This window comes from Haliotis cracherodii, unplaced genomic scaffold (genome assembly GCF_022045235.1).
Source record: "Haliotis cracherodii isolate W230 unplaced genomic scaffold, xgHalCrac1.p SCAF_10, whole genome shotgun sequence".
Classification (NCBI taxonomy): Eukaryota; Metazoa; Mollusca; class Gastropoda; order Lepetellida; family Haliotidae; genus Haliotis; species Haliotis cracherodii.
The window spans coordinates 40,829,562-40,850,040 of NW_027266265.1; the positions used below are offsets into that span (position 1 = coordinate 40,829,562).

General features: G+C 40.0%; 1 protein-coding gene across 1 annotated transcript; it reads right to left on the reverse strand.

Annotated features, from left to right (window-relative positions):
• Nucleotides 1-14,232: 14,232 nt before the first annotated feature.
• On the reverse strand, nt 14,233-17,325 carry LOC139452163 (uncharacterized). Its single transcript, XM_071233517.1, has 3 exons — nt 16,725-17,325; nt 15,625-15,798; nt 14,233-14,456 (listed from the first exon to the last, which is right to left on the reverse strand). Exons 1-3 carry the CDS (start codon nt 17,323-17,325, stop codon nt 14,233-14,235), a joined length of 999 nt encoding a protein of 332 aa, XP_071089618.1.
• Between the last annotated feature and the right edge of the window lie 3,154 nt (nt 17,326-20,479).

The following is a 20,479-nucleotide window of genomic DNA, read 5'->3' on the forward strand; positions in this document are numbered from 1 at the left end:
GAACATCGATAAGACTAAGTACTCCAAAGATATTATTTAAATGTTTTATTAAAATACTTAGTTCTCAGAAGACCATACAATTATTATGTCCTTATATCTAAATACACACTAAGTCTGTCATTTTCAGATGTTAACCTTTAGTCTGCTGGTTTGTTTCAGCATAAGGCGCCGTGAAGAGTTGATTCATTGAACAAGGGACAATTGAAGGGACTATCATTACCATATAAAAACACAAAATTTGTAAATTTTCTTGAACTTAAATTGTGTCATTGAGGGCGGTATGTGTTTCATGTTTGGAAGCTGTTTTAATAGTTAAATTTGTGCAAATTGTTTTCAATAATCATATCTCCGATATCTTTAACTGTGTAAAAATCCGATTTTGTATGAACGAATAACGGCTCGATGGTAAATTATGAACCATTTCAGTAAATTTATTATACAAACGTTAAACACAACAAAAACTTATTTTTCGAGGTAATTATGTCAGTTGAAGAAATAAGAACAGTAGGGTTAATCTAACGTTTCATGTTATAACATTTGCAGAAAACAATAAATGACTTATGGATATTCACCAATACAAATTTCAAGTGTTTTAGTTGAGTGTTTACGATATACGAAATTACAAATGCAGCCAGACGTTCGAAAATCAAACATGGCGCGCATCGCCTGACCAGGGCATCACTTATTGCTATTTTAATATCAACAAAGTTTACATTGCCTTGGCGAAAGTTGACCATCTTCTTAATCGAAGAATGCTCCAATTGTCATTTTCCGTTTGATATGTCAACAGAAATATGAAACTAAAGATCGTAAATTCTAACAGCATTATTGCAGTAAGTGGAAAGGTCACTGGATGTGATGTCACAGACAGGGGTAGTCTGCTAATAATCCTTCGTGACAAAATAATTACAGTAAATTTTGAAATATTTCGCCTGTCACATCAAGAATAAACACAAATCACTCCATAGTATCAGTTATCACCACTAATATGAAATAACGATGTGTCTTTGACGATATTATTGGCGTATTATTAAACCCGTTTGACATTGCATGCTCCCGTGACCCAGAAACGGGTGACGATGAATCAACATGCCACATTCAAGCTTCTTGGTATCTTTTATTTGAACTTTTGTTTATATTCAAGGATCACCATTCGATGTTACATCAATTATAAAATCATTATGGTTCATGTATCTGTGATGTACACGCTGATGATTTTGTTTTTACTAAAATAATTGTGTCCCACGCGATACGTCTACAGATATCGTCGATCGGCAATTATCACCTTCCACAACAGGTGCGCGAAAATGGGCGTGACTTTCAAGGTTTGTTGCAATATGAGTGAGTGACTGTGATGCTCATGCACGTGCCTAGAGGACCATGAACCACTGAGTGAGTGAGTAAGTGAGTGAGTGAGTGAGTGAGTGAGTGAGTGAGTATGGTTTTACGCCGCTTTTAGCAATATTCCAGCAATATCACGGCGGGGAACACCAGAAATGGGCTTCATACCTTGTACCCTTGTCGGGAATCGAACCCGGATCTTCAGCGTGACGATCGAACGCTTTAACCACTAGGCTCCCCACCGCCCCCCCCAAAAAACAAAACAAACAAAACAAACAAAAAAACAAACAAACAAACAAACTATCAATGAAACAAGAAATGGGCTTCACACATTCCATGAACCACTGAGAACTGTGGTCAACAGGTTTTCGTGTGTCAGTCATTGTAATGTACAACAATTCAAAATAAATGCAGATCACAATCAGCGTTGGATCTGACAGCCATGATCATTTGATGGGCTTCTGGTGTCCCCCGCCGTGATATTGCTGGAGTATTGCTAAAGACGGCGTAAAACAATACTCGCTCGTTCACTCACTCACTCACTCACTCACTATTGTTGCACATGCATGTACTGTGGTAAAGCTGTTTTCCCTTGTTTGCAATCACAATATCACACTTTCCTCAGTTCGTGTGTCACACGTTCCTCGGTTGGTTTGTGTAAAAGTGTCATTGCCATCATGAAGCAAGAATTGACAAAAGAGTCGAATTGTCAATAAAAAACACATATTTGTCATTCCCTGAATAATCTTTCGTTAAGTGCTTGATATGTTCAGTGTAAAAAAAAAAAAATTTCAATCACATGAAGAATGTTTTTGATCGACCACTATCAAACCATCTGACATGATAGATAGAATTATAACATTAAAAGCCCTCATTTCTGAGGTGTCCATAATTTCAGAAAAGTATTCTTCTTCTGACGAAACATGAGCCGCCCGCCTGTTTGGTTACATAAACAAATACTCGCTTAAAATGTGAAAAGAAATCCTACTGACGAGAATTATTTCTTGTCCTTTCGTTCCACGCAACCCAGTTGAAATGTAGTGATTTTTGTAACTCAAAATTTCTTGTGATTTAGTACTCAAACCGACATGATTTTGTACCAAGAATAATCTTGTATTAGTTTCAGAGATACACGTTACGTTAAGTATCCAAAACTTAATTTATTATCACTTTCCTATTAAAACAATACAATTATATCATGTCCTATCAATACTTCATATCGCTCCCCGCTGCCGTCGTTGTCAGAAAATAATTCGAAAATCCTCGAACGTGGAATCCAATTCGATTTCGGATATAGACTTACAAATTGGATGTTATTCACCGGCGGCAATCACGAAATAATATAAAATATAGTAAAGAATGCTACCTAGGTAAATATATAGTAAACAGGTGACCATAAATAGTAAATAATGTAATTTCTTTTGAATCTAAATCTATTTCTGAATTTTATTGATGACAGCTTACCAACTTTTGCATATTTTGCCTCGACGTGTGACATGCGGTACTGTTTCCTGTTTCAGCAAAGATAGATAACATTGCAAGTATTTTTATTATTTTACGTAATCTGCATTGCTATTAAATAGTTTACCTAGAATGTATATCAGTTCAGATTTTGCGTATCACCCAACTCGCGATTTGTTTAGTTAAAACACTGCGATTATTCGCAGTGTTTTAACTAAACAAATCGCGAGTTAGCCCAAACGAAATCATTTGCAAACTCGATAAAAATGAAACATATTTATACAAAGATTTATATATACGTGTAAAAAATTCTGCAAATTTAATTTAGATATATAAAAAGGACTGTAACACGTAGTATTTCGGGATCACCAATACATGTTGAGTTGTTTGTTTACCGCTGTTGCCATGATCGTACATCTTTCATCCAATCGATGATGTCTTTACAACGAGAAACAAACAATTATGACTGAATGTGAAAAATGATAAAACGATAAAGACAATATCGGACTGCATGCCGCTGAACATGAAATGACAAAAGTCAACAATGGCCGTCTCTGGTAGTTGTGTGCACAGACATTTGGCCGATACATTCTTATCTCGCGATGTTTCCTTTTTAGGTACTGTAAACAGGGAATTTTTTGCGACCGTTTTATTATTGCGAGTTTTGCGAACGAGACTCAATCGCAAAAATTAAAAACGCAAAAATAAGTATAAATAATACATACATACTTTATTCATTGCAACACGTCATCAAATCTTGAAATCATCAACCAGAACCACAAGTTACTCAATAAGTTAAAAACACAAATAAATGCAGAATGGTCACAAAATAAACAAGTGATTTTTAAAAATATTTTGCAAGCTGAGCATGTAACTTACATGATACGCAAATCCTACTCGTTAAACGGTTATTGCTAGTTTCATTAGGGGTGTTCTTTGACCATGCGCCAGTCGAATGGGCTCGCCTGCAGCAGTGAGAGATTTAAGAGCGTTTCTAAAACCCAGATCTAATCCAAACTCTACCCAAGGACAATCTTGACACGGGATTTGAAACACCCTTCTCCTTTGTACTTCAAAACCATTGAAAATTCCATTGTTCATAAGCCTTGATTGAAGTCTCTTAAAGCATGGTCTTTGTTAGGCCAATTATAATCATTTTTGTTCCTCAGGATTTGTTCCCAAACTGTCTGGGTAGGAAGGGGGCTTTTAGTTTTCGTTTTATTTCTTTTGCAACCATATAAGGTAGTACATCTTTGAAAGAAATACTCATTCTGATGTAACAGGTGAGCCCATTTGGTCACTCCACGAAATGCATAAAGTCGGATTACGGTGCGGAAACGAATTGAGCTAGAACAGAAATAAGAAATTTATTTAACAAGCCTTTACATTTACGTATTCATTTGCCATCGTTCCATTGTGCCCCTTAGCTTGTGCTGAACTTGTAGTGCATGTAAATAATTAGCAGGATGAGCAACGTCCCATGTCGTTGGGGTAAGTTGATGCGGCTCTTAATACCCGTTCCTTTCAAATGCCCCTTACTAACAGCATATACATCCTTTAAAAAGACTCGAAAATAACTGACATTTTTAAGATAGATTTGTTTCTAATACAAGTTGTATGTTAATAATGAACGAATTGGGAACGCATGACAACTATTTGTGAAGTAGGACAGTAGATGGCATGACCGTCAACGATCTTGAAGGACGATAAGTGTAAGACCTCGGTTTCGTTGAGCTTGGTTTCGGATCGGATCAATCGATCCTGTACTCTTGTCGTTGACCTGGGACGTCCGGAACGGGATCGATCATCAACACTATGAGTTTACTGCTACCTGTTCCATAGTCTGCGAATTACAGATTGTGAAGCATTGAACGCATTGACCAGTTCACGCTGACTTCCGCCAGTATCCAGCATATGGCCATAGCCCCTTGACTTTCCGCGCGTTGCGGACGCAGTATCGTTCTTTCATGCACAAACAATGAATGAAATCAAGTATATCGCAACTGCTTGATAAGCAGAATCAACACGATTGACAGAGAAAAATGGCCCACCGAGACTGATCAACCTTCCTTGAAAGCTCAAATCAAGAATGATGACACGCTACGCACATATGTGGCACGTGTTAGTTACGGGATGGGTTTCTTGTTAAGATTTACAGACATGTAAACATTTTACATAGGATGTTTGTCGTCAACACTTCCCCTTAGCAAGAAAACTGGAATTGATGCAGTTATTCAAGCATTACAACAAAATCCACGCGCCTGTAATGTAAGACACCATTTTCGCTTTTATTTATTAATTTTGACATATATCAACATTTTTTTGGTAAGGTTACACGCCGATGCGTAAAATTTCAATTCTTTACGGCGACCATTGCTCCATTATTTCGTTGCTTTTGGTTTCATTCTATTACTTTCTTCTTTTATTTCTTCAACGTAGCGTGCGTGATTGTGCAGTGTCGCTACAAACGTTGACGCTGTTGTGCTGCTATGGCAATGTGTCCTGCATGCAGCTTAACCATGCATTTACACAGATCCTGAATCGGTTACAAGGGCACCTGTTTTGAAAAAGTATGACACTGACAAACCAAGGCAATCTTAGTTTCGAATCTACGACCATGAAACAGAAGAGGAACGCAAATAAGAAGAACTACAAATTGCGGACTACCGAAATCCATTTAAATGCCCCTTACGATGAATATATGTCAGAAGCTACGGCGAATTCGCCAGACCAATTTGTTTATGGCAGTATTAATTTGGGATTTTTCTTCTTTATTTATCCTGTATTCCATCAAGCCAATTATGACATGACTTTAAAAATCTCGGTTCCATATTGTTTTTCAGTGGGTTTATTTGTTGAAAAAATTACATTCTTTCGATCTCGACTTCTCTAACAAGTAGGGGCAGTCGCGTAGCCTAGTGGTTCAAGCGTTCGCTCGTCACGCCGAAGATCCGGGTTCGATTCCCGACATAGGTACAATGTGTGAAGCCCATTTCTGGTATACCTCGCCGTGATATTGCTGGAACATTGCTTAATATGTTATTTAGGCGTAAAACCATACTCACTAAATCACTCACTCAAACATGTTACTGGTATTCACGAAAGATTTGGTCTTTGTGATATTGTTTGGGGAATGTCGATACCTTAGATCATATCAACTATCGATATATTATTCAATCAATCTTAATTCATTTCGTAGTGTACATGTTTTGTATTAAACCCTACTGTGAAAGATACATTGCTGTGTCCAGCAAATGTACCACCAAAATCCCTATCTCAAAGACTAACCATAATCCTTAATACAATCAAAGAAGGACTTTCTTTATATTCACTAAAAGTATTTCAAAGAGCGCCATACGACTCAGATGTTGTTTGATCAAGGTTGCTGCATTCAAGGCCTAACGAAAGCTTTCAAGACGTTTTCTAGTAGACATGTGGAGTGCATTTCCATCAGTGACAAAAATGATGTCGATGCAATTCCCTATTTTATATGTCCCCGTGTTTGTTCATGTGAACAATTGACCTACCTTTGCATAGAGCAGGATACGCTCACCTTTTCGCGAACACCTGGTATCATCTCTATTTGATAGCGATTCATAAACAAATGCTCAAAATATAATCAAAATCGTCAATCGACTCTTGCATATAGAAAGGGTTTTGTCGCTTTTATTACTATATAATTAATGTTTAAGTCGTAGCTTAAGCTCCATGAATGAACCCAGCATAGGTATGTCTATGCATGATACATGTAATGAATTTTGTGTAAATTCTTTTACATTTTTTAAAGAAAAGTATTCTATATTTGGTGAATTGATGCAGATATTTAATACTTATAGTAATACAGTCTCTTTTGCACTGGCGGTAACTGACACGACCATGCGTGCAAGGGACGTATTTTTCCAATTGCTTTTGTTCGGGCGTGTATACATAGTTTCTTTGAACGAATCACCCATTGTTTCTCTCTGATATATTATACAATATCCGTCAGTCAACTAATATTAATTTATTATACATACTAGTGCACATCCTGCTTGTCTTGTACAATTTGTTTGTTCACTGGTGTATAAATTGGGTCATGTAATATCTTTTCAATGTAAAGTTTTACACGATAAATGACTTTTCCATTGGAGGAGAGGTCGGTCACATGACCGCAAAACTGAAGTTAAAAAGTGTATGAACGACAGATTTTGACGTTCATTCGCCTCTCACGAGACTGTAGTCTTGAAATGACGTAAATGACGTAAATGAATTCCCTGGCACGAATAAATACAGAAGCGTTGTTTCTTATCATTTCGACCTTTTAGTCTTGAACTTGCCGTTTGAGCACACATTGGTATAAGTCAGAGAGTTTGATGGCATGTCTGTTGAAGGCATCCTCGCTGCGACCAATCCTTGAGAACAAAACGAGGAAATGCACATCCAAACTATCGTAGTATCGACTCGATCCGTGCCTAGACTCACAGTGACAGTCTACAGCAATCTGTGAGTTTACTTTAGTATCAATCACCTTTCAATGATCGGCCAATGGATCAGTGATGACTAACACATGTAACCGCCACAGCTTCATTAACGACTTCGATAATCTCTCCTGTCACGTTTATCGTGTCGGCCATTTAGACGTTTTGTATTTGATGTAAATGTATTACGACGCGCTGTCGTTGTGACTGACTTACCGAGGTAGTTCTTCACAGACCTTTCTCATCTAATAGTGATATTATTTGAACACATGTGTTGCGTAAGAAGAGCACGTTGTGTATCCATACTCACATTTACTGATTTACTGAGCCAGTTCGTCACAGACCTTTCTCATCTAATAATGAAAGGTGAATATATTTGCTGTAAGGTGAGGTGAAATGGTGTTTAACGTCGCGTCCAAGATTATTGCACTAATATAGCGACCTGCATGTACGTGTGTGTGTTTGTGTGGCTGCTTGTACTAGTCCGGACTGATGCCGATTTATAGTGCTAGCTCACTGAGATACCATGCCGCAGGTTAACATGAGTACCCCACTCAGACACAGTATACTGACTCCGAGCCGACCAGTCCTTGTTTTAGCCCCTTAATGCCGAGCGACAGACAGGGTAACAACAAGTACCATCTTTTAACGTCTTTTGGTCGGGGATCGAACCCCGGACCTTCCGCTCTACGGGCGGACGCTCTACCACTAGACCACGGAGGCGGTCATATTTGCTGTAAACAAACTACAAAAGATGCCACTGTGGGAATACATACTCTCATGGCACCTATCCTTTTGAGGAACTATTTCATTTCACGAGACAGGTGGTTGTTGTATGGCTTGCAGTAAAAACAAGACGTCACACGTACGAAATAGAATGTGTATCGATCCAGATCCTTCGAGAATATTAACCAGTGATACAAAAGCTTATAAGAAATGAAAAATTATCAGCACCGACGTTCATACATTTTGGCCCTCGTCCCATGAAGGTTCATACTCCAATGAACTAAACGTGAAAGTCAGTTCTTAATATGTGTCACAGCACGGTATTAACATAGGCTATTCACTTGTTTACCGATCTGTTTTCATACTTTTGTTTAACAAGTCACATAGTTGTGAATAAGACACGCATCAGACAAGTATATGTTGTTGTTTGTTGTTTAACGCCGCACTCAGCAATAGTCCAGCTGTATGACGGCTGTCTGTAAATAATAGAGTCTGGACCAGACAATCCAGTGATTGACATCATGAACATCAATCCACGCAATTGGGATTGATGACATGCATCAAAGATTGTTTATGTACATGTTGGGGTAACTTAGAGAACCAGATGCTCCGCCCAATATAATAGACTGATGAAATCCATTTTAGTTATATACTGAACAACAAATGTTCCTGTGACATTGAATAAGATTTAATGCAAAGTTATGTTTTTTTACCAAATCTGAAACAATTTCGGTTTGCAACAGATAAAAGACGCCTGTAGGTGTTCAAATGGTTTTATTTGTCATACTTTCTTCAGAAAAAGCGTGATTTCATCAGAAAGATGAACATGCCAAAATGTCATTTTACAAATCAATAGCGTGTGTGTCCACCTCTGGTTGCGATGCAAGCAACACATCTTCGTCTCGTGGAATGGACCAGGCGTCGCACAAAGTCCTGTGGAATATCGGTCCATATCTGCTGAAGCATGTTTCCTGGAGTGTCTGTGGAACACGTGGTTGACGTCGAAGGCGCCGATCCATCTCATCCTATTTGTGCTCGATTGGTGAGAGATCAGGGGAGCGAGCCGGCCAGGGGATGACATTCACGTTGCTTTGTTGAAGAGAATCCTGAAGAAGTCGAGCAATATGAGGCCGGGCGTTGTCATGTTGAAAGATAATGCCTGGGCCATGACGACCCAAAAACGGTAGAACAACAGGGCCGATGATCTCGTCGCGGTAGCACTGTCCATTGAGATTTCCCTCTACCGCTATCAAACGGGTCCTCTGTCTTGCTGTAATCCCATCCCATACCATAACGCTGCCGCCCCCGATCTTCTTCCATGCCAATGATTGACGTAACGGTCACCTCGACGTCGGTACACTCGAATCCGTCCATCTCTGTGGCTGAGGTGAAAACGAGACTCGTCAGTGAATAGAACTTTCCCCCATTGCATGGCCGTCCAGCGTAGACGCTGTCTGCACCACTGTAGACGTGCTTGGCGGTGGTTTCCTGTCAAAATGGGACATCAGGCGGGTCTTCTTGGGACAATCCCTGCACATCTGAGGTGACGACGTACGGTTTGTGAAGATATTCGTCGAAGGCCAGGGATGCTTCTTGCAGTCACTGTTGCTGGCTGGAATCGATTTGTAGGTATGTTGTTCGAATCCAGTTGTCTTGTCGATTATTGGTTACACGTGGCCTGCCACTCTCGAGGATGGTCTCTGACTGTATTCGTCTGTTGCCAACGTTGCCATAAACACCAAATGGTGTTTCTGTGGACGTTACATTGTCTCGCAACATCACGTTGACTCGATCCTGCTTCAAGCATACCAATGGTTCGCAGACGCTCAGTTGTGGGTAGGCGTTGTATTTCGTAATGTTGAATAATTGCGTCAATTTGTTGTTTTTCTGAGTGGTTGTTGTCAGCACGATGCTAAACAATGCATATGGAATCCCGTTAACGCACATGTTTAATACCCATTCTTGGATAGAGAAATGCATGGGGCTTGCATAAAAGGCAACTTTTGCATGGAATTCATGCTTCTCTGTAGCAGTTGCGTTTTTGGGACTTGATTCCATACACGTACTACAATATTGAAAACCAAACTTTACTTGATTGAAAAATACACTAAAATATTGGTGTCACAGGAACCTTTGTTGTTGAGTATATTTTACTTACCACTGTTCTAATCTTGATGTGTACGATTCATCAACATAAACCTACCGTATATATCTACAAATCATAAGCTACGTATCATGGTTGCCGTACTGATTGTGAAAGGGTAAATTATTTCCATGTATCAGTTCTGTTGTGACTGATAGTAGGCATCTAACTTGGACCTGTCAAAGTCCTATCTATAGGCAGATTATACATAAAAGCTATCACTTGGTACACATGCTTTTGATATAATCGACGAGTACCGTGCAACATATATTGTTGCGATCCATGAGAAACACATTTGTAAATATCGACTGAAATGTACGAAATACAATATGTTATGACGAATGTATAAGATGTTGTTTTGAAACTGGTGATTAGTTCAATTACGTTGACACATTTTTAAATATCTTGATATTTTACCAAAGTTTAGTTTTAACTTGGCGCCAAGAAGAGTTTTAACTCAACGTCGCAGTCAAGTTTCCTGAAAGTAAACATATTGATGCATTTGAATCTATCATCCTACACATAACAACACGTTTCTGTTATACGTATACTTTATCATGTGGAAGTGACAATTTACATTTTAAAAACAGCAACATTACTTTTTAAGCTCTCGCATATTGCCATAAATGATATGGCAATATTCGTGATTCTAATCCCAATCCTGCCAAGCATCTCCCTTGACTTGCGCCATTTCGCCATCGAGAGAGGGGACGAGATGTAAGTAGTAACGGCGCGGGGAAATGTTCAACTTTGGATCGGCTGCTCTTGAATATTGTTGTTGACATAGATAATGCGACACACAGTAAACTCATGGAATTATATGCTTCCTCTATGTTCTAAAATCAACATTAGGTCCCTTCATATTTTCATGAATTAACGAGACTGAACTGTCCAAGTGTTGTCCACGTATGTCATCATACTAGTCGGATAACGTTGAAAAGTGAATTGTGTTTTTTCTTCCTTTTTCTTTTTTCTTCTTCTAATATCTTAACACATAAAATATATCGAATTAGGCATTGCATCTCGGTGTATAATCTTATATGTACAAATGGTGCTCTTTGTGTATTTATTTTTTATATGAGGCCTTAAATACGTGATGCATTGTAGTGTTGATATACATACACGACGAATCATGTGCTAATGTGGGTACATCTCCTGACATACTTAGTATTGGTATGCTCTACGCAAAAGTAGTAAAATCGTCAATATCCGAGAGCGTTGCCGACATCCATACAAAATTAATCCCAAAAATGAATTGGTCATTTCTGCATGGATTGGGATTGATTTGCGTGGAAAGAATGAGATACTGCATAAATTTGGTAAAAAGATAGAAACATCGCAAAAGCATAACCGCGTGAGAGACTGGCGTCGAAACGCACCAACATGACATCCACGTTCAATATCACTTGTGCTATAAAAACGTTGGGTATTCATTTGCATGCCCCACAATCTTAAGCAAACAGTAAGTGAACAGCGAAAACATGCCACGACTGACGGAAGCCCAACGCAACAACGCCAGCGGCCGACTGCAAACAGGAGAATCATCTTCAGCTATAGTCAGATTTTTCAACATAGCACCAAGCACTATTACAAAACTGTGGAACTGTTATCGGATACACGGGATCTTCCCACATCCGATCGACCACGTATCAGTGCAAGAGCACAGGACAGAGTCACACGGATACGTCACTTCCGTGAAATAATCACCACGGCCACGTCTACAACTGCGGCAACACCACGATTGCCTAGGATGTTATCACAGACAGTGAGGGACTGTTTACGCGCAAACGAGCGGCATTTTTCAACAAAACAACGCCCGATCTCACACGTCAAGACGGACAACAGCCTTTTTTCAGGAATAACATCATCCAGGTCTTGCCATGACCCATATATACGCGATGCATGATACCCTCTCCCCAAATTACTTTCTCATCGTGGACAGGTCCTTTTTTCTGGTAATTTATCCAGAAAAAATATCATTTTGGTTTACTTTTCGCCCAAGGAGGTAAGCCCCCGAAGATAAAACCTAAATGGTTTTAACCTCCCTGGTTATAATGCCACCTTTAGTCCAGCGGAAAATGTGGCATTATAACCATGGAGGTTATAACCAGACCTGACTGACATGATATAAGATTAAATGCCAATTAATTTAAGGTTATAGAAAAAGATATTACCATAACATCAAACTACTTTGTTATTTTAAGAAAATGAATGATTCTCTGTGTGAGGATCAATGCAATTAGTTTTTGGATTTAAAAGAGGGGATTATCACCAAACTATTCCATGTTCTTTTTTTTGGGTCAAAGTTAAAAAAAATATCCCCAAATGGCATAATACCATAGTGAGTGAGTGAGTTGGGTTTAACGCCGCTTTTAACAGTATTCCAGTTATATCGCGGCGTGTCAGCTTAATGTGGGAGGAAAGCCCGAAGTGATGCAGGTCTCAGACGTTTACCACTTCGGTGAAACCCATGAGCACGGGTATGGTGCTGAAAAACCTAGAAACATAATTGGGGCGAACCGGGATTCGAACCCATAATCATACTGGCGTGCCCAAGGGACGCAACTCTGCACAGCAAATCGCGGCGCCTTAGACTGGGCCCCCCCGTACCCCCCATAATACCATAGAAATATAAATGTTTGTTCTGAAAACAAAATGGCATTGGCATCATAACCAGTCGCCAGAAACGCATGGTTGGGGGTTCGAATCCCGGATGTCCCCGATTATGTTTTTAGGATTGTCAGTACCATTACCGTGCTCGTGGTCTTTCCACCCACATCAAACTGACACACCCGATGTACCCGGAATACTGTTAAAGGCGGCGTTAAATCGAACTCGCTCACTAACTCTTGCTATTCTGTTTCTTTATGCATCTGAATCGGGATTTCTGTTCGGATTTGCAAAATTAAAACAAGGCAGTTTGGCCAAGAAGTTTATTCTAAGCTTCAGGCATATCGAATTTCGCTTGTTTGTTTGTTGTTTAACGCCGCACTTAGCAATATTCCAGCTTTATGACGGCGGTCTGTAAATAATCGAGACTGGACCAGACAGTCAAGTGAATGATATCATGAGCATCGATCTACGCAATCGTCGATACGATGACATGCATTAACAAAGTCAGCGAGCCTGACCACCCAATCCTGTTTGTCACCTCTTACGACAAGCATAGTCGCCTATTAGGGCAAGCAAGGGTTGCTGAAGGCGGATCTTCACGGTTCGGGTGTATCGATGATCTGATATCGTTCAGTAACCAATTCCTGTCCATGAATTAGAAACAAGCAGAACAGTGAGACCGCCTTACATGTTTCATATTTAGAACTATGCATAAAGATTCAGAGTGACCAAAAGCTTCTCCACAAGACTGTATGATAAGAGGGGTGACTTCAACTTTATGTCGAGCACTATTCAAGCAGTTCTTGGCTTTGGTCAACATTTCACATCTTTTAAAGGACAAAAATGATGTCCGATATAATTCATTATTTTGCTTGTATCATATGTACTCGTATTTTTAAGGTGAACAACTGATTTGCCTTTGCATGTGTTTGTGACGGGTGCAGAGGCAGTTGATTTCGCGAACACCTGATGTCATCACTATTTAATAGTGATTCATAAAGCTAAGGTCATGATACTGTCGGAATTATACAGCAGATTCTGCTTTTAGCCGATTTCTTATGAATACGAAAAGGGTTTTGTCGCTTTTATATAATTACGCTGTCATTCACAGGTTTGCTAGACTCGATAAATTACAGGCTGCCACGACATAGCTGGAATATTGTTGACTTTAGTGTAGACTTGGTATAAAGAACATTCACCAATATGTTGTGATCTCGGCTGTATATGAGGCTGCTCAAAACATATTTTTCAACGCCGTTTTATGATGGCGGCTTCCAAATACTCGAGTTTGACCTGCCAAATAATTGATTGCTGCTATGAACCGTTGGGTTTACATTGAAACGCAATCAAACAAATCACCGAACATTAAGTCTCATCCTACGAGCAGCATAGTTAGATGGGGACCAGGTTGAACACGGAGTCCCCATGGGGGTTGTGCTTATAGCAACAAATAATGTGAGGTATGCATCCTTTATTGAATTTATTGCGGTATTACAAAGGGTTCTCACAAATGGCGTATCTTTTAACTTTGCATCTACTCGCAGAAAGGCAGTATCCCTTGCGGCGCTTCGTACTGAGGATCGCACAACGATATGCATGTTTCTTCCCAGGTCCCTTACACCAAAGGTTATCGTCAGACTTTTTTCCAATGGACCAGTGGTGTACCTTCTGTCCACGTGCCTTTTTTAACCCAACGTAGAAGTTAGGATTCCCATCTAAAATGAAAATAAAATTTAAAAGTGTTCATATATTTTTACATCGTACACAATAACATAACTTATTTTAAGGCGAAATAATTCCTGGAGACGTTTGTGACAAATCAATAGGAATAGAGAGCTCATTCATTTGTATTGGGTGAGCACGTTAGGTCATGAATGTGAGCGAAGCCATGGTTTCATCATAAAAGTATTCTGACTAACCAACTCACAAAACTTTAACTGTTGACGCTGACTAATAAGGATCGGGTTTTAAAAGTACAGTAAACTACGGCTATAACGAACACGCTTATAACGAACTGACGGATATAACGAACTTACTTTTTTGGTCCCGGCTATTTGCTGTAGTTATGCTTATAACGAACTACGGTTATAACGAATTAAAATTAGTAGTCCCTTTGAGTTCGTTATAACCGTAGTTTACTGTATATGACATGGGTGTTGTAATTACCCGAAGCTTCATGCTAACAAACACTGGTTTGACTGGCCCATAGCGTTTACGTATATTTGGGCAAGAAATATGGCCTAATCTAATTTTCACTTCTCTCCTGGAGATTCAACCCGAAGGAGATACGTAACAGATGTGAAAGAAGAGTAACGGTTGAGTTTTCAATTCTATGGCATGACACCATTCGTCACCACTCGTTCCTTTCCGTAACCTGCAATTCGGCATGTCCCGGAATAACACGAGTTGGTCACGAATGGGCACGACACCTGCGCAAAGAACTGCGGCTCCTCCTTAACCACTGTGCTCCCTTTCCCCTCGTTGTCTATCATATTTAGCACGACATATACAGGGCGCTGTAAAATGTAATTAACTAAACCTGACGTTAATCGTATATGTCAGCAATAACTCCGGCCTGCAGATATGTTCAATGTATTCTACAGAGGTCAATGTAAAAATAGGAATAGTCTTTCCCCGTCGATCACTGCTCCGTAATCAACCAACTATCCAAAATTAGAATTCTTGAAATATCCAGTTTAATTGAATTAACGGACGTGTTTCAGCGTAACCAGTTGGATCGTTTGGGTGAAGTGTTCGTTCCTCAAGCCAAATATCCAAGTTTGATACCCTAGATTGATACGATGTGTTTAAACCGTGTGATTGCTGGATACTGGGAACTTCCATGTGAATACTTAATCACTTTCATCACATAATAGTACTTACCCACATTGTCGGTCAGATATGTTTTCATTGCTTGAAACTTTGATTCTGAGTCAAGGGCAATCAGTCGACCCCCATCAACCATTTGAGCACAACGTTCTTTTACTTCAGAATATTCCATTGATTCCATAATCAGAGCGAAGGATAGACCCGCGTCCTGAATTGAGGTGAAGTTTACTGAAAATACCGAAGATGGAATTTCTATCAAGCAGTCTAAGGGACTGACCATTTAATATCTATGGATTGGGAGGAGGGCGATTTGTATTGTTGCTCTGTATCAGTGTCAACACACAATTGGGCGGTCGGGTAGCCTAGTGGTTGAAACGTTCGCTCGACATGGGTACAATGTGTGAAGCCCATTTCTGGTGTCCCCCGGGGCGGTCGGGTAGCCTAGTGGTTGAAACATTCGCTCGACATGGGTACAATGTGTGAAGCCCTTTTCGGGTGTCCCCCGCCGTGATATTGCTGGAATATTGCTAAAAGCGGCGTAAAACCATACTCTCTCACTCACCTCAACACACAATTCATGTCAATGACAGGAAGAGTCGAACAATTTTATAATGTCCACACACGATAAATTTTGTACCACCATTTTAAACCAAACTTATTTTGCTTCGTAAATACTAGACTAAAGTTGTTTTCATTATCCTGTATAGTTTGATATTTGTCATGATAATAAATAATTCCTTGCTCCCAGAATATATTTCCACAGAATATTAGTCAAGAGGTCACATTTAAAAAAAAGAATAATACTGTACCTGGTCAAATACTTAATATAAGTGCGTTATAGAAACACAGCCCCTACATTTACTATATAATTTAGGCACTTAATAATTTGACTCAAGGATAGATTATGTACGAAATGAAATACATCTAAAATGTGAAACATGTGATGTCTGGATACATTAATCCCGTTAACTCAAGCGGTTGTCTCCGTTCTCAACTTTTCCTGTTCATATGTTTTCTTTCATGAATACAACCAGACAATACACCAGGTGGGACAACTGTGCACTGCATGTGTGCAACAGTTGGTTCGGGAATGGAAAAAAAATTATAAGGTATAACACCTCAATACTAATAATAGTATAGCAAGGAAAACTTACCGCTTTGCCGCTTCTTGACGGTTCCGTCAGTCCCAGATTCGCCATCCTGCTCCGTGACAACGGTGTCGTCAGTCTCCACAGAAACCGATGATGTGGACATAGTGAGTGGACTGCTAGCGTTTTCAGCAATAACGAGTTTATCTTCCAGCTGGTGCAGCTTTTCTTCAATGGTTGACAAACGCGACTTCTCGTCCAGTTGCGATGCCTGCATCGTAGACAACAACTGATCCTGGACCTCATTGAGTTTTCCATAGGCTTTCAGTGAATCGTTCAGCCAACTCAGACGCCCTTCCTGCTTTTCCAGAAGTTCTTCTTGCTTCTCAAGGCGAATTTCATGTCTCCTTACACCATTAACAGCATCCTTAACCTCTTTGCCAGTGTCTGAAGGTGGATGAAATTGGTTCTGAGAAAAAGAAGATGGAAGTAGGCTTTGGAACTCCATGGCTGCTGATATTTGTATGACTGTTAGGAAAAACAGGCATAATTTGGGTATCATCGTTTGTCGATATCCCCAGATGAGGCTATGCTGTAATTGATCGGGAGGAAACCGGGCCTTTATAAAACGAGTCAGGGCAAGGAAAATGACGTGGAGAATTGACATCAAGACAAAGCAAACTTACTTTTCAAAGACGTGTGTTCCAAGCATGTTCTGTTTGTTTTTCAGTTTTGCTCTTGAACATTCACATCAAAGGCATATATTTTCCTTTCTTGTTGATACCAAGGCAAATTGAAGGAAACGTGTTGAATACATATGTGGTGATTTAGTGAGATCAAAGGTTGTAGCCTTCAAGCTGGGGCTCATTTTAAAGTTTATGTTCCACTTTGACGTTTGCGTTTCATATTTTTATTATATCAAAGTTATACAAGTGTCGTAATAATATAAATGAAAATGCCTGAATGTGTTGCTGGTATACCTCGATAACATTTATGTCAGTGTTTTTCGTGAAGTGTACTTTTTCGTCTACCTTCCTCGCATATCCAGTAGTAAAGGCAATGATTACTGTTATACTGTGATATCTTTAATTTGATAAATTGTATTCTTAACGTATCCATAAGCTAGAACGTATTTGAATATAAATCCATCAATTTGCTCATTTAACGTCACTTTGTAAGCTGGGAGACTAAATACCTATTAACGTAACAAAATATATGGGCTCTTTGATATTGCAGTTTCGAGAGGTTTAAAAATATTGACCAATTTGACCGGATTTATGTTTGTTTGTTTATTTGTTTGTTGTTTACCTGCATTCGGCAATATTCCAGTTATGGCGGCGGACTGCAAACAATCGAATCTGGAACAGATAATCCAGCAGATATTGTGAGCAATGATCCACGACACCCATGACACGCTGTCAACCAAGTCACTGACCATCCGATCCATTTGGTTGCCTCTTACGACCAGCACAGGTTCCTGGGGTCACTTCTAGTTCGTAATCCGCAAAGGGAGACGAATCAATAGTAATGCAATTCCCCTTGTCAGTCACTATTTCTTGTGACATGAATTTTCAAGCTATTGTTATAATATGCTACAGACAAAATATAAAGGAACTAATGATTTGAATGTAGCTATCATTGAGATGTACATTTACAATACCGTGGTGTTGCATCTGAGAGCAACATCTAACCGCCATGCCATTTTACATCATGCACGAACAGCACGTGATGTAAGTGCACACGGAAGCCAAAGTAATGCAATTGAGCTAAGCACATGCTTAAAATGCCTCCGAGACATCATCTCAATGAACAAACAAAATGGCGAATGGTAGGTTAGAGAGGGGACGTTGCCAAACTGTTTGGCAAAAATGCAATTTGGCGACAGAGGGACAAGTTAAGTTAAACGGCAGGGATTACAATGACATGTGCGTGGCAGGCCTAAAACAACGACTCCTAGATCATCTCATTAATTGCACTACTCAACAAATAAAAACTGCTCCTGTTATCAGTAGAGAATTTCGTAAAAAGGAAGGCGTCCTGTTACACGTGTGACCCTAACTGCTTACCATAGACGGCAAAGATTGGGGTGTGTTAGTCAACACCAGGGACGGGCTGTGAGCCAATGTTTACAGACGAATCAAGATTTTGGCGCTGAATCATAGCTGACAGAAAACCTTGGCGACGTAATGTCGAGTGGTCTGCCAGGGCAACAATTCTTGACCACGATCGGTATGAGGGCGGTAATGTCATGGTGAAAGGGGTTTCACACATGACGGGCGAACGGATTTGGTTACTGTGAATGGATATTTGCGTCCTCTCGTTGTTCCATTATCGGCAGAACATTTGAACGGCAAGATGACCGGACCACAACGTGCCCAGGTCGACGAGAAGGCATACGGGCATTGGACTGGCCCGCAAAGTCCCCGGACATGTCCCAAATAGATGTGTGATATTCTCGGGTGGAGAGTGTACGCCAGAGACCCAACGCCCGCCAAGGTGGCCCAGCTCTTCAGGCAGTATGGGGGGCAATACCAAGGACAACCATACGAAAGTTCATCAACAGTATGTCACCAAGGTGTCGTGCATGTTTCGCCCAACATGGTGGACACAACAGATATTGATCTACACACCCGAAATTAAATTTTCTGACACTATCGTCATAACACCTTCACTATCATTTCATCAGTTTCCTTATTTTTTGTCGGTAGCATATATAATTCTGTGTTCTACGTTATTATTGAATTTTCTGTCCCTTTTGACACTAATGTGATTGAAAAGAACGAGAAAAAAACATGGCAAATATGCGGACCTCGGTTTCGAAATGTCACGCTTATCTGACATTGGAAGAATAGTAGGGTTTGCTCCAGGAATACAACCCTTCTGACAATCTGGGTAAGGGAAAAGGTTGCAGTGCTGGGGAGTCATCACATTCTCCGAAAAGTTCTGGTAGGGTTTGACTAGGCAGCGCTTCCTGGGAGAAGTCCTATTTGCTGTCTGGGCTGCGTGAAGAGGGGGCAAGGGCCCTGAGCTGATGATGAGCCTAACCAGCCTAACTGTGCCAGAATCACCCAAACCCTCTTTGCTGCATTTTATATATTTATCTGTAAATAATAATAAGCATATCCTTTGGACTCGACAAATGCAACATTCTTCATCTGAAACGTAGCAAGGTAGAATCGGGAGGATCAGTCAATTTACTTGGAGGAGGAGTTATTGACCATCTCGTGGAAGGTCAGGATGCAGGATGCAGATTAGGGACAAACTCCAGAATGCCCATATCAAGGGAAACTTCGGGCAGAGTACAAATGTAGACTTAAGAAAATCTGGAGTTCAGAGCTGAACGCTCGCAATAAAGTAAAAGCCACAAATACTTATGCTGTGCCCGTTATTTTATATTCTTTAGGTGTTGTTGATTGGACGAAAAAGGAAATTCGAGGTATTGACACGCTCACACGAAGAATCATGCCAGACAATAGATCCCACCACCCTCGCTCTTCCCTCAATCGCTCATTTTTACCAATCATTATGAGAGGACGTGGTGTGATTAACGTTGGGGCTCTTCATGATAGAATTGTTTTGTGCACTTTTGCACACATTTATTTGTCTGATGATCCTCTTGTGAAACATGTCAAAACTCATGATGAAAACAAGGCATTCCACAGTTTTATAAAACGAGCCAAGGATGTGGGACATAATCTCAATGTCGGTGTTGATTTTGTTGATGGATCTGTACTTCTGGACGGTACAGAAATGAGTGTCAACCAAGCGAAGTGCCATATCAATTCGGTCAAGACTCAGTTTTTCAAGGAGAGGCTATCTGA